General features: G+C 38.7%; 3 protein-coding genes across 8 annotated transcripts; 1 reads left to right on the top strand and 2 right to left on the bottom strand.

The window, feature by feature from the left end:
- Positions 1-258: 258 nt before the first annotated feature.
- LOC6572235 (E3 ubiquitin-protein ligase RNF123) lies at positions 259-7,171 on the bottom strand. Of its 2 annotated transcripts, none has more exons than XM_015166289.3 (11): positions 6,867-7,171; positions 6,552-6,798; positions 6,221-6,366; positions 5,427-6,167; positions 3,892-4,174; positions 3,519-3,834; positions 3,049-3,437; positions 2,790-2,903; positions 2,081-2,731; positions 1,414-2,020; positions 259-1,353 (listed from the first exon to the last, which is right to left on the bottom strand). In XM_015166289.3, the coding sequence occupies exons 1-11, from the start codon at positions 7,028-7,030 to the stop codon at positions 1,043-1,045; spliced, it is 3,969 nt and encodes a 1,322-aa protein (XP_015021775.1). In that variant the 5' UTR covers positions 7,031-7,171; the 3' UTR covers positions 259-1,042. The 2 variants fall into 2 exon arrangements, with proteins under 2 accessions (XP_015021775.1, XP_001998377.1); XM_001998341.4 differs by having other exon boundaries at positions 3,049-3,458; positions 6,867-7,170.
- Positions 7,172-7,425: 254 nt separating this feature from the next.
- On the top strand, positions 7,426-10,454 carry LOC6572236 (E3 UFM1-protein ligase 1 homolog). The gene is made up of 6 exons (XM_001998342.4): positions 7,426-7,591; positions 7,660-8,660; positions 8,719-9,190; positions 9,252-9,562; positions 9,651-9,998; positions 10,063-10,454. Exons 1-6 carry the CDS (start codon positions 7,515-7,517, stop codon positions 10,203-10,205), a joined length of 2,352 nt encoding a protein of 783 aa, XP_001998378.1. The 5' UTR covers positions 7,426-7,514; the 3' UTR covers positions 10,206-10,454.
- Positions 10,264-14,845, bottom strand: LOC6572237 (PAX3- and PAX7-binding protein 1). 5 transcript variants are annotated; one of them, XM_015166290.3, is made up of 10 exons: positions 14,742-14,845; positions 14,406-14,682; positions 13,970-14,334; positions 13,225-13,459; positions 12,973-13,155; positions 12,191-12,856; positions 11,576-12,124; positions 11,317-11,509; positions 10,932-11,255; positions 10,264-10,871 (listed from the first exon to the last, which is right to left on the bottom strand). In XM_015166290.3, the coding sequence occupies exons 2-10, from the start codon at positions 14,665-14,667 to the stop codon at positions 10,820-10,822; spliced, it is 2,829 nt and encodes a 942-aa protein (XP_015021776.1). In that variant the 5' UTR covers positions 14,668-14,682; positions 14,742-14,845; the 3' UTR covers positions 10,264-10,819. The 5 variants fall into 5 exon arrangements, with proteins under 5 accessions (XP_015021776.1, XP_043863689.1, XP_001998379.1 ...); XM_044007754.1 differs by having other exon boundaries at positions 14,406-14,685; positions 14,742-14,806; XM_001998343.4 differs by having other exon boundaries at positions 14,406-14,801.
- Positions 14,846-24,804: the final 9,959 nt, after the last annotated feature.

Below are 24,804 nucleotides of genomic sequence, written 5' to 3'. Positions count from 1 at the left end.
AAATTTCTTAACCTCTTGAAGATGACAATACGAATACAAAAAAAAAATAAATAAATAAATAAATATCAAACGAAACTTTGAAACTAAGGCTTCACGCATCCCGACACCACCTGACACTTATATTTACGTAGACATAAATGTGCTCAAATATATTGAACTCTGCATATATTTAAATAAATAAATTGATTGTATTATACTACGCGTGTTCCAGTTCAAGTAGTAATTGCTTTAGAAAGACCAAAACTCATACTCAATTGATTATTTTTCTAAAAATGCAATTCAAAGTCTATATTTGTATTTCCAGAAATGCATAAATTTAATTTGTGGATAAAGATAGATCGTACTTTCAACAATTCGAGCATATATTGAATAGAACACAAGGCGAAAGCAACGCTGAATTCTACTTATAATTGTTAGGCAGATCTTAGCAATATATATTTATATATGTTAAGTCTAAAAGTTAAGAGCCGGTTTGCATCTGAAGTTTGTTTTCTATATATCAACCCAAAACGAGACCATCTGAAGAATTGTAATTAAATAAATGTCAATCGTACAATCTTAAAATACTTAGGAGAGAGGAAAAATATTGTATTGTACTTAAAGACGAGTTCCACTGTTTGTTATGAATTTTAAATGCATACTATTTTAGAAATAGTTTCTCTGCTTACAATATAATAGTTATAAATATGAATTTTGAAGTTTGTTTGCTCTTAAATAATAATCAAAATAATTGTGTAAACCAAAGATCATAAAATGGTCACATATTACATATATATATATATATATATCAATATATATTAATGTGCCTACTATTTAATTTAGTGTGTACTTTGTTTTAGTTAATAGAGCTGTCTAAATTGCACTTTAGCATATCACATCTCAAATGATTGCAAGCATAAAAAAGCATGCAAAATGAATAACTAAAGTTAAAAATATATAGCTATGTATGTACTTCTGTGTAAACCACCACACGTTAAGCGTAGCAATTTTTTCAAAGGTGACTAGACGTTTTTTGTGTACTGCGGTGGGTCTTTACTGTTTTTTAAGCACTGTCGGTAGCGAGCATTTCATCATTGGAGTAGATGAGGGTGCCATCCAACAGTTCGATTGTCTGTATGGTGGTCTTGCAATAGAAGCACACTTTGGAGTTCATCATGTGCTGCATGATGCAGTCGCTGCAGGATTGATGCTTGCAGGGCGTAAACACGGCAGTGATTGGCTTGGCACAGCAGATGGGACACAGCGAGTCCTCCGACGGCAGCGTTATATCTGAGAGCAGGCTCTGCTTGATGCGCAGACATTCAATTAGATGGCGAACATCCTCGATTTCTTCGTGGGAAATATGCGTCGGATCTGAAAGAGATGATTAGTTATTTAAGCTGAAACTATCTACAAAGTGGGATCACAACTAACAGTCAGACAGCGCGAACTTAATGATCGGTGGATCTGCGCGTATGCGCTTCGAGTTGTTGAGATGGGGCAGGCGCACATCGTTGGTCAGCGGATCGATGTGTGGGCGCGACGAAGGATCGAAGTTGCCACGTGGTATCTCCTTTTGCTCCAACAGCGGCGTTCGTATCTCGCCCAGCGCAAACTCCAGCGTTGCGAATTGAAAACTGGGATCGGTGAGAAAGGCGCGAGATATGCGAGTCACCTTCTGTGGGGTCACATCACTGTCCAACTCACCGCGCATCAGTGCCATCAGAATACCCAGTGCGGCAGTAATAATCGGAAAGTGGGTGACAGCATTCAGATCCGCCGAGCACATGTCCACCACAAATTGAAAGCAGCCAGGTGGGACAGTGACACGTGAGAGCACTTGACTGATAAGCTGGCAAATACGATTCAATAGCAAGTCACTATTCGGGCGCGACTCGTCTGTCACAACGTCCGGCGCAACGGTTATTATCATTTCCAGGCAACGCATCAGCGAAACAGTAAGCTCAAAGCACATGGAGCAGATCTTTAATTGTTTCGGCTCAAAGAGCGTGTTCTCCTGCCGCTGGGCCGTATTTTGTATCTAAAACGAATGAATGTGAATGTAATTGAAAAGGAAACTTTTATGAGCTCAACATTTTACCTCTTGCAGCAGCAATATAAATTCAGAGAAGGCCCAGTTCAACTGACTCAGCACCGAGTTCATAAAAGTCGTGGCAAACGGCTCGTCCTCATAAAGCTTGGATCCAATCAGGCGTTGAAAATGCTTTGAGGGATTTGCAGGCGCCACATTGTGCAGTAGTCCAGTATGCGTTTCGTTTCTCGAGCGACTTCGGCACAGGCCCTGGTGTAGGGGCTGCGAGCCACCTTGCCATACGCTGGGCTGGCGTGCATCCTTGAAAGCATAGCCCTCGCCTAACCAGAATCGCAGTAGCAGCCAATTACTTTGTCCCCATGCACGGTTCTCATAGGGGCGCAGAAGAGCGCGCACTAAAGACGATTGAGCCCGCTTTGAGCTACGCTCGAGAGCACGTACACCCGCCTTGTGGCAGGTGAGGGTGCCGAGAGCCTGCAACAGAGAGTCCTTGCACGATGCAAGCACAATACGCGAGTCCGCCGAATGGATTGCCAAAAACTCTGCCGCCGAATTCAAACTGCACTCGGCATCCGACACCTCAAACTGTGTACACATATCGTGATGACTGAAGTCCATCACGCTGTCCAACAGAATAGGCAAGGTATTTATATAAACCTCTGGCACAAACGAAAAGAGTGAACCCACGCTCGAAGCGCTCTGTAAAGGAACAAATTTAATTTAAATAAATCAAATGCAATTTATATGAACTGCCTACCGATAATGAGCGCAAAACTCGTTCCAATAGCCATATCAACAACAGGCGTCGGTGATTATTTAGGGCTACTGCTCGAAGCCAAACTTGTTTCCGTGCAAGAGATATAGACCGAGTCTGTAGAAATTTATGGATTATGTTAGATAAAAGTATATAGTTGATAAGTTGTAGTCAATAAATGAACTCCTTGGGTGCACCAGTCAAATAGCACTCAATATTCTTCTACAATAATCAATGAAGTATTCTTAGTAAATTCACTCACCGCAAACACATTTTGCCGCTGACTGAATTTGGAACGTAGCTCAGACATCACATGCTGATGATTCTCATTCATGCAGACACTCGTATGCTGCTCAAGTGCTAGCAGCCGACGTTCAATATCTTCGCGATAGTATTTCGTCTCTTTGAGCACCTCATTGAGTGTGGCTATTTCATCCCGTACAGACGCTATCTTAACAATGTATTTGTGTCCTGCGGAATAGTAGAAGAGCACGCAAATGTCTAGCAGCTCGCACAGACTCGCTTCGGAAGCCAAGTTGCCGGTGCCTGCATCCGTAGTTTGAGGTGTGCGCGGATTTAGGAAATGGGTAAAAGTTGAATTATTGGCACCTTGTGTGTGTCCAATGACCGCAACATTGTTAATATTCTCGCCTAGTAGGTAGAGCGTAGTATCTGAAAAACGTGGTATATCATCAAAATGGAAAGTAAATCCAATGCACTCATCATACATACCCACTTCGTTAACTCTTACGGAGTTGCGATCTTCGTCATAGATTTGCTGAGTGCGCTCTGTGCCCAGGTATGTGTCAATGTCCGATCTGTGGACCTTACGCAGATGCGACAAGACGCCGCCAACGCGATCAAAGTGCATATAATCAAATGTGCCATCAATAAAGTAATCGGCATTCACTTCCATTGTGTGAGTGGGCAGCTCCTCTTTGAACAGAGAGCGCACCTGATCGATTAGAATGCAGACGAAAGCCAGAGCCACCGGTGAATCTAGCGGATGCTGTATGCTGGACTGCATGAAGAAAAAGGCATGGAATGGCTGAAACAACACGCAAGAATTAGTTCACTTAAAGTGGCTGCATTGTCCATTTCTCACCCGCTGCTCCATGCTTAGGTCTATCACATAGCGTCGCATTTTGCTTAGAAACAGCTTCCGACTAGAAGGCGAATCTGGTCCCCCATCTGAGTTTATCATCAACGTGTTGAGCAGGTCCTTTTGAGCCGCGTATAGGTTTTCTGTGAGCTTGCGTACCTTTTCTACAGCATTTAAATACTTATCCTTAGGTCCATCAATTCCCTCCGTCCAGGTCATATAGTCGGGCAGTAGTTCCTCCATTATATAAAACTCCAACGGATGTATATACAAAAAGAAGGCAAGGCTAGATTTTAAGAAAGAAATTTTAATTTTAAATAATTTCTATTTTTAATATAATGAAATTTAAATTTAAAAAATAAAAATAATAATCATCAGCATAAAATCGATTTGTAATTGAACAAAATTATTTCTTTTTACCGAAATTATTTGTATAAAAATTTAAAAAAATATAAACATTAAAATTGCTCATAAATTATAAGAATAAAAATAAATTATCTATCTAAAATTCAAATTTGTATAACTTAACCCTAATAAAAAACAAGTAAGAAAGCTCTAGTCGAGACTACTCGACTACGAGATCCCCTGAACCCTTGGAGTAATAGCTATTTCAATAATTTTTCGCGTCTTTCAGCTTACACAAGAAACACGCACACACACACACACACACGCACGCACACACAGGCATACATACACACACATACATACACACATACACACACACACACATACACAAACAATTACATACATATACACACACACAAGCATAAACACGCATGGGCGGCAGTGAGCGCTTACTATGAGAACTTAATTGCTTAATAACTTTTTGTGGACGTACGATCTTCATGAAATTTTCAGATTATGATTATGACATGGATATGAATGTAATTGCCAAAGCACAAGTCTCTAGTATTTGAAATACGCTTTTTACAAAAGTGAGGGTGAGGGGGTGAATTTAAGGAGGGGGGGTAAATTTTAACAAAAACCGAAATTGTATAAATTGCATATAAGCATACATTAAAATTTTGGAGACTCTAGAAATAAAGGTGTAGAAGATATAATTTTATAACTGCTTTTCGATAAGGTTTTTTATCGATAAAAAAAGATCGGGATGAGTTATCGATTTTTAATGATAAACTTGATATGCGCGCTGTAATTACGAACATTTTAAAAAAAATTTGAAGTCTCTAGCTCTTATATTTTCTGAAATCGACGCGTTCATACATACGGACAGACGGACAGACGGACAGACGGACGGACGGACAGACGGACAGACGGACAGACAGACGGACAGGGCCAAATCAACTCAGCTCGTCGCCCTGATCAAGAATATATATACTTTGTGGGGTCTGCCACGCCTCCTTCTGCCTGTTACATACATTTCAACAAAACCATTATACCCTGATTTCCCATTGAAAATGGGTTCAGGGTATAATGATAACAGCAATCATAAATAAACTTACAAAATATTTAGAAAATATATAAATTTATATATAAACATTTAAATCAAAATGAATTATCCGATTTATAACACTTACCAGTGTTTCTTGAACAGTTTGCTCTCGAGCAGGTATTTACGGGATTGCTCGTGCAAACAGATGCAGTGGAGGGCGTTTAACGTCTGCCGATGCTTCTCATAGTCCACGCCCTGCACGGTATGTGTGTAGGTGGCCAAGAGGGCGTTGACAAGCTTGCGCAGCACAAACTTCACTTCATCGGCCTCCATGAAGTTCCAGAGCAGGGACAATAGGCCCTTAAGTACACTATGTGGGTTTTCCTTCTCAGCCTGTAGCGTGGTCATATGCGTTATCCGTGTCAGCAGGACATCCTCGATTATGTAGGGATCGAATACCTCATTCGTAAAGCGTTCAATAAGCAACGTTGCGAAAATGCAGTAGACTGTCTTCTTCGTTGACACGCGTATTTCGCCAGGCACTTCGTCCTTTTTGTCAGCCTGTGCGTTATAGTGTGAGAAGATACCGGCTAAATTGACGAGATAGTCCATAATTAAATTTGCACGACGAAGCTTCAGAATGGGCCGGGCCATCAGTGGCTGAAAGCCGGGAACTGGATAGACAAACGGTCGGTTACCAAAATTCGCCTGCACGCCTTGTGTGTAGCCCAGAGAAATGGCAGGGAAGAATGTGATTCCCGGTCCCCGCTGAATCTTGTCAAATGCCACGCCCATAGAACGCCCGTTACGATAATATTCAATTATCTCCCTATCGACGTCAATGGTGACACCTATGATATCACCAATTTGCCACTTGTCGCCGTACCTAACAAGGAGTCTGTTGTTAGTAAGCAACCTTTACGGTAGACTTCCACATACTTTCTGGTAGAGATGTGCCAGACCTGTTGTTTGCTGCCGTCATAGCCGTAGCTGAGCTTAGTGTCGCCTACACCGCTATTCTCATTGAAGCCACAGGTGCTGCCACACCAACCCATTTGCATGACACCCTTTGTGTGTAGTTGAATCTAGGGAGGAAGGAAGAAGGCTCCAATTACAAAATGTCGATAACGCTTTTATCGATAATTGCCCAGTCTCCCGAAACTGTTTATTCCTGTTCAGTGTCATTGACCGTTGGCCAAGCAACCACCATGCGTAACTCGAAACTCGCCACTCATGCCCAACTATTGGACCGTAATAGCGATATGATTACCTCATACATCCAACGGCCACCGTAAACGCAACAATTTGCGCGCACCGTATTGAAACTGCCTTGCGAACGTAAGGCCAATCTATCAGTGGACACACGCACGGTTGTGGTATAGTCCACATCGAATATGGCCAGTTCCGGACCGATGCGCGCCTCTGTCTCCACATAGAGCTTGCGTATTTCCTCATTGCTGTCCGTTTGAATCTGCTGGAACTTGTCGTCCAGCCAGTTGCGCACAATGGTCATCTGCCTGAAAAGGATGTGAATGATATAAGTATTGTCCTCATCGCTAAACAACTGACAACTGTTGCAACGCACTTCGTCACGGATAGCTCTTCTAGCTTTGGCGATCGCGGATCGGGTATGGTCGAACAATTGGCTCCTTCCAAATCATCCTCCAAGTCAGAGTTATAATTATCCTGATCCAATTTCTCAAATATGTCTTCATTGAAAACTTTCACGAATAATTTTGAGATCGACATATTCGCAGGGTTAGTGTTTGTAATACATCGCTTGCTTTATGCACACATGCTTATCAATTTACATATTTTTATGTCCGACAATTCAATCCAAAGTTGGTTTAAATATAATAATCCTTCTGAGAGGTGTGACCGTATGTTGGCCGTTCACAAAATACCAAAATTATAGCAAAAGTCAGTCAGCTGATTGCCTGCAAATTGACAAACCGTTAAATTATGGCAGCCTATCAAATAATTAAAATACAAAATCTGAAGATAATATTCATTTAAACACAAATAGTAATTTATTACAAAAATAAATTTTCTTTAAGTAATTTAAAATAATAAGGCAATTGATTTAAAAAATTTGTATAAGAGCAAAACAGCTGATAAATTGATTTATCGATAAATTAACGATAGAAATAGATTTTTGTTGACGCGTCACATTTCTGATTTGGATCAATTTCAATAAGATTAATTGCAATAATTATAAAATAAATTTTTTAAAATGAGCAGCGATTGGGACGAGATAAAACGTTTAGCCGCCGATTTCCAGAAGGCACAGCTAACGTCCACGCTGCAAAAGTAAGTGGAAAACAACTAATAAAGTATATAGCTCAACAGCTGGCATGCATATTTATATCTTTCACCAGGCTCTCGGAGCGGAATTGCATTGAAATAGTTACGTTGCTGCTGGAGAAGCAGCTGCTGGATGTTGTTTTTACAAATGACGGAAAGGAGTACATAACACCCGAACATCTTGAACGCGAAATCCAAGATGAGCTGTATGCAAATGGAGGTCGAGCCAATCTTGTGGAGGTCAGCAAAACTCTTAATGTGGATCTTTCACGGATTGAGGCGCTGGCGGAGCGCATTGCAGCAGATAATCCACAGATCCACCTGATGTTGGGACAGCTTATCGATGAGGACTACATCACGCATATTGCACAGGAGATCAATGAAAAACTGTCGCAACGTGGCGAAATCTCCATATCGGACTTGACATCCCAATTTGATTTGCCGTCGGAGTTTCTGCAACACAATGTGATGGAGAAGCATTTGGGCAAGACTATCAAGGGTCGCCAGGACGCCACCAACCCGCGCGTGTTCTTTACCCAAGCGTACATTCAACGCTGCAAAGCGAAAATACGCGGCGCCCTAGCAGCCATCACCAAGCCCACAAATGTGTCCGTAATCTTGCAGCAGATCAATGTGCAGGAGAAAATCTTTCACTCGCTGTTAGATGAGATTATGCCCGCTGGTCAGGTGACATCGAAGCAGGCCAACGCTCAATATGTGCCGCATATTTATGCAAAGACGCAAGCGGAGTGGGTCAACTCGTTCTACAAACAGAATAGCTTCCTGGAATACGAGGCCATCAACAAGCTGGGCATATCCGATGCCAAAGCCTACATTCGCAAACAGTTCCCCAACGAGCAGTTCCTGTTCTTAAAGCGTGTGGCACTCGGTGCACATCTCATAGAGCTTACAGTTGTATCTGCTTTGAATGAGTGCAGTGCAACGAAGCAATATCTTGATTTGGCTACCATATTGCCATCGAATTTGTCAGAGGAAGACATCGAGGAAGCCTTCGACGCTGTGATGGCCCAGAAGCACTGCAATCCCAGCCAATTTGTTTACCTGCAGAGCATTGGTAATACATTCGTTTATTGACTTACTAGTGTATCACCATACTCACTTTCCATTTGCAGTCTTCTCACAGGCATATCTTACTCAATTGATACAACCTTGTCACGACATGGCACACGCCCTGGCCAAAGCAGCCATCGACAGCGGTGCCTATCAGCAATATATTGTGGAAAAGACGCTGGCGCAGAAGGGCAGCAATTCGAGCGCCAACTTCGATGCGGATGACGATGGCAAAGTGGACAAACGTGATGAGCGCCGGAAGAAAGCCGCCTCTGGAAAGGCGGGTGGCGGTGCGCAGGGAAGGGAGACGAAAACCAAGTCAACCAAGAAGCATCAGCGAGGCCGCGCGGCGGCTCACAATCATGACAGTGACGATGATGAGGAGACAACTCAACAATCTGCGGGCAGTTCGCGAAAGTCCGTCAAGCCCTTAGAATTGGTTAAGAGTTCAGATGTCATAAACCGAATCAAGAGTACGCTGGAGGAAGAGGGACTCGAACATCTTGCCAAGCCAATTGCTGGACTCTTCGTGAAGTATGCTAACCACACTAACTTTCTTTTTCGTCTATTATTAATGATGTCTGCACATTTATAGCCAATTGAATCAGGCTGCTTTAGCTAAGGCGCAGGAACTGTATGAGGCAACACCCCAAACGAATCGACGCCAGACTCATGCTGCCATTCAGGAACGCGTGAACACGTTACTAGTGGACCTACGCCTCTATGAGAAGGGTATAAAGCTGTTCAATACAGACACCCAAGCGCAACTAATCAAGTACTTGCTCAAGTCCTTGGGCAACGACATTTGCAACGAACTGACCCTCTATGTGGCAGCCGAATGCAGTTTGTCTGTCAAGATGACCAATCTAAACGTCGATCAACGTATCAAACTAATACAAGAGTGTGGTAACTAAAATCATATCGAATAACAAATAATACTATAATATATGTATATATATAACATATTTCATATAACCTCTTATCCACGAAATAGATGCACAGTATCGCAATGCTCTACTTGAACAAAACAAAGCGCTGAACAAGAGCATAGAAGACTTTGAACTGGCTACGGAGGCGGTGCTAAAAACCTGCAGCATGATCATTAAAAAGGCCGACAAGAAAAAGGATCGCGCTCTGATTGTCAGTCACAAGGAGAAGCTCATGCAACAGCTATCAGAATGCCGTGAACCCGCTCTCTTACTTCACCTTGCTGCACTGATACTCTTCACCACAATTACAGGCTGCATATTGCACGCGTCCGGCAAATTCGTTTCGACCATTCTGCAACACATTCGACCGACTCTAAATGAGTCACAAAATGCGCTCCTTCTGCGTTATCATGGTAAGGCTTGTGCATTGCACTTCTTTTTACGTTCTTAAATATTAAAGATCCAAATCCTTCGCAGATCTTGTTTTGCAAATGCTGCAACAAGGCACTACGGACAGTCCGGAATCCAAGTCCCTCAACGAACAATTGCAAACGCTGCAAGCGGAAGTTGTGGATCTCGCCCAGAACTTTTCCCGCGTTTCTGTATCCAAGGCTGATTAACCTTTTATTCGATAAACTAGAATAAAAATTGTTCAGTAAACGGTAAACACACTCTGGATAAATGTTCAAATGAAATTGCACTTTTATTGGTTATGGTCTGCATGAAGTAATATGTATTTTGGAATTGTTAAGTAATGTGTACATAATTTAAAAATTGTTTTTATTATTGTTATGCACGAAAGTGTCCTAAATACAATGAAAGTAGTTTTTGCAAAAGGAATAAATTTAAATAAAAAGAGTGCATTTTTATCACTTTTGTATCATTCCAATCGAAACACAAGGATTTGTCGCCATTGAAACGCTCAATCCTACAAATATACTAGATTTTCTAATTGAAATTTGTTTTTCATAGCCTTTCTGTCTAACCAACAAAAGCATAGAAATTCAAGTATTTCAATAAACATGCTTAGAAAGGTATTTACAATCGGGATTCATATAGTTTAAACGCCTATTTCGTGTCAAGTATGAGCAAAGTTTTGTAATGAGGGACTTATGTATTGCTATGCTTCCATTTTTGTTTATCTGGATTTTTTGATTGTGTTTCGACATATCAAAAGCAAAATAGCCTTCATTGAGCTAAGTATAAATTCTGATAAATGTATAATCATTTCATTTTATAAGCTGTGTAGTCTTTGTAGTATCTGCTTCGCCTTGTCGCAGGATTGCCTAAAAGTAAATATACATATTAACTCATTATAGGTAAATTCTTATTTTCCATTTACATACATGAGAAGCGGGTTAGTTGCATCGCAATTGTCCAACGTTTGCCGTATATAGCTAATGAACACCTCCAAATTCTTTAGTGTGTCACTGTTGGTCAGCAACCAAACCGTTGGCAGAGTATTCACAATAATCGAGACCTTGCTAATAGCATCATTTGGTGTGCACACGCGCATGGCCATTAGCAGATAACGATTCAACAGAGCTCCAATAGCCAGTTCTCTTAAGGGCTTGTCTGCCAGTATGCCCTGCCAGCTAAGAAAGTTGCGGAACAGTTTAAGCCCACTGCAAAACTGACGCTGGAAAAACGAGCCTTTGGCCTCCTGCACCCTACAATCAACATTGTATATCAATTTGAATACATTCATATTATAAATAGAGTTATACGTACTGTTTAGGAAAGATGGGAATGAAAACATCATTTTCGAGTGCGAGTCGCATGCGATCCATAATTGACTCGAAAAGCTTTTTCAGTTGCTTACTGCTGCTGCTGAGCGGGAATTCACGAGTCAGGCGATTGATGAAGCCGACAAGACGAAGCGTCTGTGTCGTGGACAATGGATCCCAGCATTCCGCGACCAGGGCTTAAGCATTCAATAAAAAAAAAGCACAATTAATAAGCAACTCAAAATTATAATTGTACCACTTACAATTCACTTTGGGCAACACAATCTTTTCTATAAGCGAAGGCACAAGGTTGAGGTCTGGATCCTGTTTGAGCTGTTCAACCGTTTCATTCGACTGGCAGGCGTAGAGCATACAGGCTTGATACCAATTCATTGTCTCAATGTCTGTGTATTCCTCCAACAACGGGGACCAGAGCAGGAGCTCGTGACGCACTAGCGGTGCGAGCAGTTTGGGCAGACAGAGACTGACAAAGGCGTCCTGATACGAAGCCATGTCTGTCTTACGCCAGGCATAGAACTTCATGAGTATAAGATCAATTTTGCAGAAGTCATCGTTGACGTCTTCAAAGACCTCTGCCGCTTGCGCTTCGATCAGGGCCTTCGTCGCGGCGCACTGTTCCTGTTGTTGATCGGCAATCTCGTCATCGCTGGACATGCCATCCAGGTGGGTGGCTAATAAATAATTCCGTTCACGTTCGCAACGTCGACGCGTGCGTCGGCCTTCCCGCTCAGCTGCTCGGCGCACTTGCTCCTCATATTCCGGCGTTTTACGTGCTGCCGCTTGCACAGGTTCTACGAATATAAATTAAATGTAGATTAATTTTTTTAATATAAGCAAATTATTTTCGGTTCGTTTACTTGAAGCCTCCGCCATTTCCTTGGCCTGATCGCGGACATCCTGCCGCCTTCGATTAACCAAATAGCGTTGATTCTTGCTGTAGAGCTGCAGAGCGCGTTTCTCCAAATCGTTGATCACCGGAGATTTGGCTGCCAGACAATCTATCAAATCGTTCACATAGCACTTGATCTCCTGATAGAATTTATATTTAGCCGCCGCCGTGGGCGCATTCTGTTTGCACTCGCTTTGCTTCAGCTTCAAAGATTTCAGCTCCGCTTCGATGCGCGCGATGCTCGCATTGTGTTCATCGTTCCGCTCTCGCAGTTCCGTAAGACGCATTACTATCGTGGAGCGCATCTCCTGTGGAGTACGCAGTGCGGTTGCCTTCGTTTTCTCTCGCTTGGCTTTGTGGAGAGTGGCACGAATGCTGGCTGCCATTATACTATTTTTGTCCAGGTTGGTCTTCGCATAAGCCTGCTCCAGCAATGTCGCAGTCGATGGCGTCACTGGATCCACATCCATCTCGTAAGCTCCATCATCTGCTCCACTATTCGCTGCCGGTTTGATCATGAACCGCGATAGCACAGTTTCATGCTGGGCGTGAACCAGCTGAGCACCCGTAACGCCTTTACGTATTTGCTGATTCTCCCATTCGTGCATTTCGCGATCGGAATCTTCCTCAGTTACTAAAGTGAATTGAACATATTGAAATATTAGGCAATATATCCACATCAATCGTAGCAACATAAAAACGTCGTCTGGTCTTGGACAGAAAGCATTAGCTATCTAAACTACTACATACAATCATTCTCAACGGCATAGAATTGTTCGCGACGCTCTTCGCGCTCCTTGCGACCCGTTATGTCGTTCATATCCATGCGCTCCTCATCGTCCGACTGATCGCCCTCCACATCCTCGCGTGGCAAGCGTGTACTCAGCTTTGGCGTTTCCTTCGGCTCCTCGATAGGTATGTAGTCCACAGCCCCTGGAGAAATGTTCACATTTAATAATATACATATGTGTATGTAAAACAGTAGATTATCGAGGTGTTTACCTTGCTCTCTGGCCCGCTGTCTACGCTTCCGTGCCGCATGTATCATTGCAGCATCTGGTATAGAGCCGCTCTCAAGCATTTGCTTCAAGTGCTCGGGCTTTGAGAACCGATGGCGCGTCTTATCGCTCTCGCCATCATCAAATTCATCATCATCGCTCATATCGTCTCGACCAGCACAAAGAGCGGCGCGTCCATTTAATAGCACATCTGGGGTTTCCGACTTCTTGACCACAAGCTAAATTTTTGGAGCAAGATTAATATAATACATTATTGAATGCATTTACGGCAAGATTAAATACATAAAACACAAATTTGTACACAGTCCGAGACAGGTTATGGTATATCATGTAACATCTCACCTCTAATCTAATCTCGAATTGTGTTTTGGGTTTAGTAAACATGCAAGAATTAGTTACGTTGCAATGGTTCGCTTAAAAATAATAACTAAATACGCATTTGAAATTTATCATAGGCAAAAACATATTTACAATATGTATTATAAAATTACAGGCAAGGATTCGTCTTATGGCTGTAGCATTCATTATTTTGGATTTAATTTGGATTTTAAAATCGAATTCGATGCTTTTAATTATATATGCAACAATCAAGCCAAAGAACTATCCATGATTATAAAATTTTTCTCATACTGAACTCTACTTCATATTGATTTTATGCATATTTGATTTTGTACGTAAAACGTAAATAATTGTGTTTTTTATAAGAAATTGAATAATAATAACCTTACCACAAAGTCGTCTGTGCGTATTTCGGTTTGGATCATATCATTATCACACTTTTTACTTTTACTTTGTACGCTCGCATTGTCGCTAGCTATCGAAGTACATTTATATCTACTAGAGAGATTGGCTGAACCAGCAGCACCAGAACCCGAAGCCGAAGCCGAAGCAGAGGCCGAAGCCAAAGCCGAAGTGGCACTGGACGACTCTAAATGCTGTGTATTACCACCATTCTCATAACCAATGTGTCCGCTGTGTCCCGCTATTTCCGCTCGTTCCTCGCGCTTCTTTTTGCGACGCTCCTTGTCCAGCATTCGCATTACTTTCTTGCTGTGCGACGACTTGCGCACTTGGAACACTTCTCCATCGTCCTCTGCATCAATAAATGGATTAATCAATACTAAATATGAAATATTAATTGAAGAACTGAGGAATTTCACTAACCATCGTCAGCAAAGCTGAGAAGAGCTTTTGGTTTGTGTTGGACGGCAGCTCCGCCAGATACTGCTCCACTGTCATCGGATAGTCGAATTGTTTTTTTGCTTTTATCTTTGTCACGTTTGCCGGATGAGGAGATTATTGGCGGCGGGGGTGGGGGCGTTTCCAAATCTCCATGGATGTCCACAGCCGAAATATCCTCGTCCTCGTCTGCATTGCTGGAGAACACCCGTCGCTGTATTTTCTTGGGTTTGCGAAAAAGCGACATTTGCTCAACGTATGCCTACTAAGTTAATCGTAAATTACAGTAACTAACAATAAGCAATTCCAAATTTAGCTCACAAGACGTTTTTGCAAAAAAATTTCTTCTTCGCTTTTTTACTCGATACCACCGACTCGATATGATGTGGGCAATCGATTTAGTTTAAGGGCTGCAGTAAAATTGTTCAAGCAATGTTAGTCCTCTCGTTAACAGCACACTGCTTTTCAATGAAAAATATGTTATTTAAAAATATATGAACAACAAAAGTTCACGCGGCCAAAATTATTGTCAAGTGAACATATTAACTTAGACTTAATAATAAACAACGTCAGCTCGTGTGATTTAAGATTTTTGTTAAGTAGTAAACTTTGGCGCTATTTGCAAATTTGAAAATATTTAAGATCAACATTTGCTATACCTGCCATTACAATTGAATTGAACGAATTTTTATATATGTTGTATATTACTAAATTAAACTAGCAACTTAGAGGCAATATTACATGCAAATTTACCCAATAGAACAATTTACTCAGTCATGACGTCACGACCATCAGCGCTATGACTTATCGATAGCTGTGAAAGGCGTAATTTGTAATTCGATAGATCATGTAAATTAGACAGTCAAAATTGAGAAATAAAAACACACATATCGCATTTATCGCACTCGTGATATCGATATAATATCAACAATCCTAATACTGGGCAAAGATGGCTGCTTTATTTTTCATGTTGCTGTAAAATTAGTACGTTCCGTGCGTTAAAAAATTGTTGTGTGTGTAAACGTGTTACTAATAGAAGTAAAACCAACTGCACGGGCATTCGGCGAAAAATAAAACAACCTAGCAGTTGTCTGGCATGTAACAGAAAAAGTGTAGAAAATTCCATCCAAAAAACAGCAGCAAGTTGGGCCATATATATATGTATGTGTATATGTATATATAAATATATCAGTGTGTGCCAGCGTGTGTGTGTACGTGCAAATGTTTATAAATAATTTATAATATTCAAAATCAAAATGTGCATGTGTATGATCGCTGCTTGATGGTCGGCCAGCGTCGACTTCGTCGTCAGCAGCAACAACAGAAGCGGAGCAGCAGCAGCAGCATCAAAGGCGTAGAGGAATGCCAGACAACAGCCGCAGCAGCAGCAGCCGCCGCAGCAGAGCAATAGGAATCAGGTAAGCCTTCAAATGTGAATGTGAATGTAATGTGAATGAGAAAGATAGTATGTATGTGTATGTTTCTGTGTGTGTAATATTATGGTGTTGTTTTGACGTAAGGACTACCCAACGCCCTTTTTGCGCGTCGTGCTGTCTGTCTATGTGCGTGTGCGTAAAGGCGTTTGTGTGGGTGAAAGTGACGAACACTAGCACAAAAAGGATAAGGCAATCAGCCAGGCTGCTGTGCCAATAAGAACTAAAGCAAATTCATGCTCTCAATTTTTTTTTTTTGCTATCTGCCATCTACACGCATTCCACGCATAGGGCGCGCCTTGGCAGTCGTCTCTCTTTCTCTCCCTCTCTCTCTCTCACTTTGTATGTTTTATGAGTGCAGCTTATGTGTGAGTGTAAATTTTTGTGTAATAGTTAAAAATTGCGTAAAAATATGTTTGCAATTTTGCACAAACACACATATTTATGTTATTTATCAGTGGAGTGATAAACTTCGTAATAAATTAAACAAAAGCTTTTATCAAAAATCAAAACAAGCTTTTTTATGTTTGTTGTCTGAGGTCAACTATTGTTATGTATATACATAAGTTGTGAGAAATCTTTTTAGTAAATATGTATATCTAGATGTATACACACATACACTTGTCTGAATATATTTGTTTTTGCCTTATTTGACGCAGTCAAAAACGAAAGCAAAAGGCAAAAAAAAAACTACGCAATTTCAACAACAAAAACAGCAGCAGGAAAACAAAAACACGTTTTACAACTCTGCGCTCCAATGGCGCGCAATTTTGTTGCTGTTGCCTTTTAGGCTTATTGTGAATAGCAAGCGAGGCTTCACATTCACACACACATCGATTCATATATATCTATATGCACGCATGCAAAACAAGCGGCTCCATGAATGACCAAATTCAATACAGCTACAATAACGACCACATAGCAATAATTAACGGCAATAGCCGAAGCGTAGCGCATCGTAGTTTCCGTTGTAGTATATGTGCGTAACTGTGGTGCTGTGGTTGTTTTTGCTGTTGCTGGTCAGTCGGCAAATGTGTTCGTCGTAGCGCTGACGTCACACAGCCGCTGCTCTTGTTAATGCTGCAGCAAAGCTTTCATTGGTTGTTGCAATACGGCGTGGGCGCTGTAGACAGGCTCCTGTCTGTGTGTGCGTGTGTGCGCGTATGTAAATGCCAAAAGTGCGTGAACTTCTCATACTCTCGAATTTGAAGTTGGTAGGTTACCAATTAGTCCACATTCTGATTGTGTTATATAATAAATAATTTATATTAATAAATATGTGTTAAAAATAAACATTAATAAATAAAAAACTTGAATTTCAGTTAGTAACTGTGAGAATTTTGCAGCAAAATAGTGGTTAACATTGCTTGCATAATTTAGCACAAATAGTCGCTTATCATCATACATATGTATATGTATTTATATCATCAGTCGGATGACGCGTGGGTTTCAATGGAATTACATTGGAGCACCTGTCGTTATCGCCCTCGTTATCGTTATCGCCGCACACAGCAATGTGTAAAGACACGCAGCAGAGCAAAAACAACAATAGCAGCAATGTTATTGTTGCTGCTTCTGTGCTTTTAATTCAGTATGTATTTTCGCAGTGCTCATTTTTTGCATGTATTTGTCTTTTGCTCTCGCTGCATATTTGACCTGAGCTTTTCGCTTTTGTTTTTGTTTTTGCTTTTATTTATTTCTTTGCTTTTCGCTTTTTCCTTTGTTTACTTTGAATTTGGCTTTTGTTTGTGTTTAACGTGTATTTGCACCCAGACTTATTTTTAGCACACTTTAGCTGATGCCTGTTTGTTTGCCTGCGCGTGTGTCCACATATGCGTGTGTGTGTTGTATAATAGTATCAGTGTTGCTGATTGCGCTTTTTCCAACACCTAATTTCGCTTGTTTAAAGCCAGATTGTGGAAAATATGAAAATTGATGATTTATTATTCATGTATAAAGCAAATTAGGGCCGATTTCCTTGACTAACAAATATATTGAAAGCTGGCTAATTCTACTACGACGAAACGTCCAGCAATAAATTTGCAAAAATATAAAATAAAATATTTTAGTTATTAGGATTGATCTCTATTTATATGTACACAACTATTCACAACATTTGTATTCTCAATATATATGGACTGAACGGTCTCGCATATTACTGTTCTTTTTTTTCGAATTCCATTGCAAATTCCTCACTCTCTCTCGCTCACAGTATCTAGAAATGATTTCCTTTCATCTTCTCGTAATTTTCGTATGCAATTTCTATTCACATCAAAATGCTAAACCTCAGTACAGTTCAAATTGGACATCGTCATCGGAGAGGGAAGGTGTGTGTGTGTTTGTCTACCAGTGCTAACTGTATATTCATACATACATAGAAAATGCAAAGTAGTGAAAATTGGCAAAATATCACGAACTGCAGTAACAATAACAACAAAGTTAACAAACAACGCATTTGTTTTTTTTTATGTATGGTTGCAATTTGTATGATTATGATACCCCTTACTCAACCTATTGAGAGAAACGAATTGAGGGTATATTGTTTTTGTAGAAAAGAATATTATAGGTGGGATTAGGCTTGCCAAACCTTATACAGTTCGTACATCATACATATATGGTCAAAGTGACAAGCTCAGCCAATAATGCAATGTCTGTGTTTCTGTTAGATTATTATGTGTCATTCCATTCTATGCTTAAAGTTTAAAATGAAAATGAAAATTTGTAATAAATATGATAAAATAGAAAAAGTGTTTCTTTTATAAATATTCAGTTTTGTATTAAAAATTTTCTATTTTTCCCTCAGACCAAAACAAAAATTATTTTGTGCCTTAAAAAATATCCATTTGATATTTTTATAAATATATACATAAATAAATTGCAGTTAAAAGTACATGAGAGCTCTTCCATATTTAACTTCCTATGCTAGTTCATCATATGTGTGGGTGCTTTCGCTGTTTATGGATTATTTAAAAAGCGTTCAAGGTATATTCCACTCGGTCACTCCCTACTATTCAATGTAACTGGAATGGCAAGAACAAATTACTTGCAAAACGAACCCAAAAGAAAGACAAACACAACAACACAAACGACTAAATAAATTAAATTTGCCAACAGCAAGAGAAGAAATTACAATTCGAACGTACTCAGGGAAACGATTAATAAAATATAGATAAAGAAAATAAATAAATATAGATATATAAATATATTTAGGTTAATGGAATTAAAAAATTACTTAAAAACCATCTTGCGAACATTTCATGAAGTAATGTTTAGCCTTATATTTTTTGGAAATGTCATTTAACGCAAGTTGAAAAAAAAAAACAACCAAAACTAAATAAAGCGACTTGCTGTTTTTGTCGGCCAACAAATATGGTCAAAAGCCCAAAAAAAGCTTCCCAGAAAATTAAGTAACATTTGTTATTGTTAATTATGCTTTGGCAATTAAATTTTGAGTCTAAACCTAAACAGAGCGCAGCTGAAGCAATTTCGTATAGCATTCAATAAATGCATGTAAAATAGATATGGGTATATGTATGTATTAAAATACTTCTCTCATGCGAGAAACCAATCCGTTTATGTATATCGCATGAAACTTGAATCGCATACACATACTTAAGCATGCCTTTTTCAAGAGAGCTGCACTTGTTATTCTCTTCATGACTAACTCCACTGCAACGACTTTTGCACTGTTATTTATAGGCTTAACATAGAAGTGTGCTGTTTGGTAATTACAACACAAGCAAAGTCGGCTTAACACGCTGTCGCTCTCGTATATTCCCAGTGCATTTAAGGCTATGCACACACACGTACATGTACAGCCCATGTTCAAGAGCTGCACTTGTTACACTCTCTATGAATACAGTATGAGAGCACTGCATACAGGTTTAGCAGAACAGTGCAATGCACTCTCTTAAGCTGCACACGCACACGCCAACCTGAACTCAGCCTAACAGCCGCAGCGCTGCGCTGTCAGCTCTTCGGCTTGTCTTGCTTCCACTTTATGCCGGTCCCCACTGTTAGACTCAAGTCAGTCTGAGACTTGCAAGCAAGCCGATCGGTTGGAAGAGCTCGGTTCGTTTCGCCATGCGCTACGGTTTTCGCGACGCGTCGCGTGTTTAAATTTCGTTATTGCCAATTATCGAATTGCAATTGCTTTGTCTTTTTTGCAACAACTAGCAACAATTAATTAAACTTAACGGCAGTGTGTAGAAATGCCTAATAATGCAAAACATGATTGTGTAACAAATATCTTTTAAAAATTTGTAATAATTAATTAAATGCAGGCAAAAATAGTTTTATTTTTGGCATTTTATGTATTTATTTGTTTGCCCCGAGGAAAGATTAAACTCTTTCCATATGCAAATTACAAAATCGCTAAAAGTAAAAAAAAATAATAATAATAACAAAACCCTTGACTCTGAAACGTGTTGTTATTATATATGCAATATAGTGTGTATATATAATGTATTTAGTTTTTGCTGAGTGTTTGAATTGAAATTTATCCAAGTTTTGTTGGTGGCGCAATAAGCTTTTGTTTAAAAGGCTTTCTTTCGATTTGTTGTTTAATTATACCTATTGCATATTAACAGAAAAATTGATTGACATCTGTTCAATGTCATTTATGACCATTATATAAATCTCTCTCTGTCTTTGACCGGATCCATATATTTTTCACAATATTTGGCAAAGCTATTTTAGTTTTTTCTTTAGTAAGGAAATATCTTATAGAAAATGTATGAACTACTGTTATATACGAAGAATTAATGTTTTATATGTTTATATATACATATGTATGTAAAGAGCAAACATGTTATACATATATACATTAGCAATTTGTTTATCTCCCCCGTTACTCCATAGTTAATCCCAGTTACAACTTATTCCAATTGCATGAATCATTAGCTTTTCGCAATTGATTTCCACGCTAATTTTGGCGACGTGCTGGCACTCGAGATCAGAGGCAAGAGAGTATTTGACAAAATGTTCGTGGGCCCGAGGCTCGTTGAACGTTGAACGTTGGCGAAAAGTTATTTTCAATTTTCCAGCGCATTAGTCACCGTCTCGCCTTAAACTGTAACTAGTTTTCCCGTCTCTCGAAGTATCTGTCTCTCTCTATCTCACTTTGTTCACTCCCCTCTTTAGCTTTGCTCCTTACCAATTTTCATGTGGCAAATCCACATGAAACGTCATCATCCTGAGAGAGTTGCTCTTGCCAAGTGAAAGTGGACAAGACATCAACAACAACAACATCACTGCAGACGCGTGAATTCAATTTTAATGTATTTGCTAAACTCCAAACATATTGTTTATGTGTGAACGGGGTATATTAGTTTTCATGAATTGTATGTAACGAGCTGTATTAAGAGTGGTCAAAAGCTTGACCCAATAAGAGCAAGATTTGATGTTTGCTTTAATCATCGAAATGTTCTCCCATATTTATTAAATTTTATTACATATATAAATTAATATATAAAATATTCAATTTTTATCTCGACTTAGTCTGAAGTAAACTAGTTCAAATACATTAATACATATAGACATATGTATATAAACGTCTATTGATTTTATAAAGAAGAAGAAGCAGAGCCATCACGTGTCTCAGGGTATCTCCTAGTCGAGCAGTCCTTTAACTTTTTTGGTCAATTTTATATGTTTTGGTTTTTGTTAGTTTCTTATGCACATATTTTCTACTAGTTAGGCAATTTGCCATTCACTGCACACGACGCAAAAGACTAAAACAAAAATTAAAAAAATAATAAATGAATAAAAAGCGATTCAAACGAAACCGATCCCCACAAATAACCCATAGCCCCAACAGCCAATGGCGCATTTCATTTTCCAATTGCATTTCATTTTATTTTTTCACCTCTATTTTTAATGTTCGTTTATTTTTTAGTTTTTTTGCTTTTACCTTCTACACTCTTTGTATAGTGTACTGTTAATGGGGCATTTGCATTTAGTTAAAATTTGTACTGAGTTACTCAAAAAATTTTTCATTATATTTTAATGAAAACATAATAATATATATAAACGTGCTGAATTTAAAAATAAGATTTTATTTTATTTAAAAAAAGTATTGATGGATTGAAAAATGCGTCATATCGTTGGCTCTAATAGATTTCGGGATTCATGATGATTGATGCATCGAATCATTGAGTATGAAAAGCCTTCTGCCTCTTACATAAATTCGAATCGGAACTCATTTCTATCTTATATGTTATATCTACCATGATGAGCTCTTTAGTGTATTGGAATGTTGTAATAGGTTTTCTTTCTGTAGTTTTCACATTTTCCACACGTTTATGTTTAATGCGTGTCAGCCAACAAATTAATTGTACATTTTTCAATACTTAATTAATCTTAACTGCAACGCCCTACAAAACGTACAATGTACGAAGAGCTACATAAGTAAGAAGAAATACATAAACAAAAAACGCAACTTTCACTTAGACATATTGCAGATATTTACACGTGTGTATATACTATATACATATGTATTCATATTCATGCAACAGGTAGCTCTGCAGGCTATCCAACAACAACATCAACAAAAAATAATAAAATCTAATAATTTGAAGTTAGCTTGAGGATATCCCCATTGTTTTTCTGTTTCTTGTTGCTTTGTGTGTGTTTTTATGGCCTTATTGTTTTATATTATTGCCCACTTTGTTGTTTAGTCAAGTTCAGGTTTTGTTTGTTTTTTTCTTTTTCTATTTTTGTTAGTTTGCTTTTATTTTAATTTCGCTTTTCATTTTACATTATGGTAAGGCGACAACAAAAACTTGTTGTCTCATATTTCTGTTGTTGTTGCTTTTCCGTTTTTTTTTTTTTTTTTTTTTTTTTTTTTTTTTCAATTAGCTTCTTTTTTTGAAATTCTTCTTTCGGCTGTTTCTTCTACTTCTTCTATGTCGTCTATTTCCTGTCCAAAGAGAATTCCCGTCTCTCGATAAGCAATCGCTTTCCACGTGCTCAATTCTTTTGGGTTTCAACTCATTTCCATAGTTAATTATTCCCTCTCGATTGACAATCGTTCTTAAGTTTCTTGAAAAATGTTAGAGTTGAAAAGCTCTCTAACAGAAATTAAATCTAGCTTTGGTATATATATAGAGAGGGTCTCTAGCAAAACTCTAGAGTTGACTTTTAGTTCACGTTGATTTTTGAATCAGATTCATGCCCGTGTAGATTAGTAGGTCTGCAGGCTTCATATTGATATTCAAAATAATCGTATATTAAAAGTTGAATCTTATAAGCTTTGCGCTTTCCTTACTCTGCCCCTTTGATTTTAGCTGCTCTCTGGCTGAAAAATAAAAGAGCAAACAATGAAAATATGCATTAATTCACACTCAATTAACGTGAACTATGCAACTTTTCGTATTTAGCTTCTTTTCATTTCTGTATAACACTTTTAGCTGCACTTTGAGTGTGTCGAGATTTGCACATAACTGTAAACATTTCACCTGCTTGTTATTTGCAGACTTTCCCAGCGTATTTGTGACTGACTTGATTAAGATACAGTATGTACTATATAAACAAAAGCTATAACAATGGGCGTTGTCTGCATTCCCACGCCCAAAATACACGTCTCTGCGTAAATATATATAGGTATATAACATATGTATGTATATATATTTATTTAGTTGTTATTCCCGCAAATTCCATTCAATTCACGCTTCGTGTTTCCCATCCCATAAACATTGAACAAAAATTAGAAAAACAAAACCAAAGTAGACAATAAGTATTAGAGCTTTAGTCAAGAGGCGGCATGATCGGGTACTATAAGCCCTGACATCCACTATTAGAGAGTTCAATAAGTTTGATTCTAGATGTGAATTAATTTTATAATGATAATATAATTCACACTACAAATCTTATTGAAATCAAGTATGATGAAATAAGAGATGGAAGTTATAATATATATATATTATTATATTACAGTATAAATTTATAAATACTTCGTTTGGGTATTTTGGCTTTATTTTTTTATTAATAATCGTCATCTCATACATTTATGATCACTAAAACAATATACCCTCCCAACCCATATTTAAGAGATTTGGCATTTAAATAGAACATTGATATTTCAACTATTTTCATTTCTATCATTTATTAATGAGAAAAATGTAATACACATTATTTATGTGATATCCAAGTAGACATTTTTTGTTGAAGTACAATTACAGTTAAAATAGCAAACTGCCTCCGAAAAAGAAAATCAACTTTACAATTACTCTTATTACTGCTCTATAAAAATCTCCCCCATCCTGCTCCCCTTTTATCTCAACTAGTGTTGACAAATATGGAGCACAATTTCTGCTGCTGTTGTTTTTGTTTCGCTTTTTTTTTTTTTTTTTTTTTTTTTGCTTGCTCGTTTGGATTTTCTCCATAGATATTTTTAATTTGCGCATTTTGTTGTCTGCTCTGTCGGCGTCTCGGGTATTATCATTATTTGTAGCTCCTTTATTGCCTCGGTGTTCCATTGATTTTTTTTAGTTCCCTCTTTTGTAAATCGAAAAAAGTCCAAGTTTAATTAGTATTATTACAAAGAAATACAATTTTCGCAGTGCACTTTGTTTGCCTTAGGCATTAGCCTCGATTCAACTGGGGCAGGTCTGAGAGCTCTTTTGGGCTTGTCTCTATAGAAGCTTCGCTCTCCATTGTTGTTAATGATCTCGATAATGATGATGATGATGATGATTTTGATGAGTTCAATGGTCTGTGCTAAGGCATTTAGAGTATATAACGTTTCCTTAAACGTGGCAAAAAGCTTTAGATAAATGGTTAATAATATATATTTAGCAATTGTAGTTTAAATAGCACTACGAAATGTAAAACGATATAATCATATTTACATAAAAAGGAATTTCGCTGTTAATAAACATTTTAAGGTTGAAACCTAAAGCAGAAGAGCTACAAAAGCTATTTATAATCAGCAATATATTAAACAATAAATA

This window comes from Drosophila mojavensis, unplaced genomic scaffold, assembly GCF_018153725.1.
Source record: "Drosophila mojavensis isolate 15081-1352.22 unplaced genomic scaffold, ASM1815372v1 contig_19, whole genome shotgun sequence".
Lineage (NCBI taxonomy): Eukaryota > Metazoa > Arthropoda > Insecta > Diptera > Drosophilidae > Drosophila > Drosophila mojavensis.
This window is presented reverse-complemented; position numbering and strand designations above follow the sequence as displayed.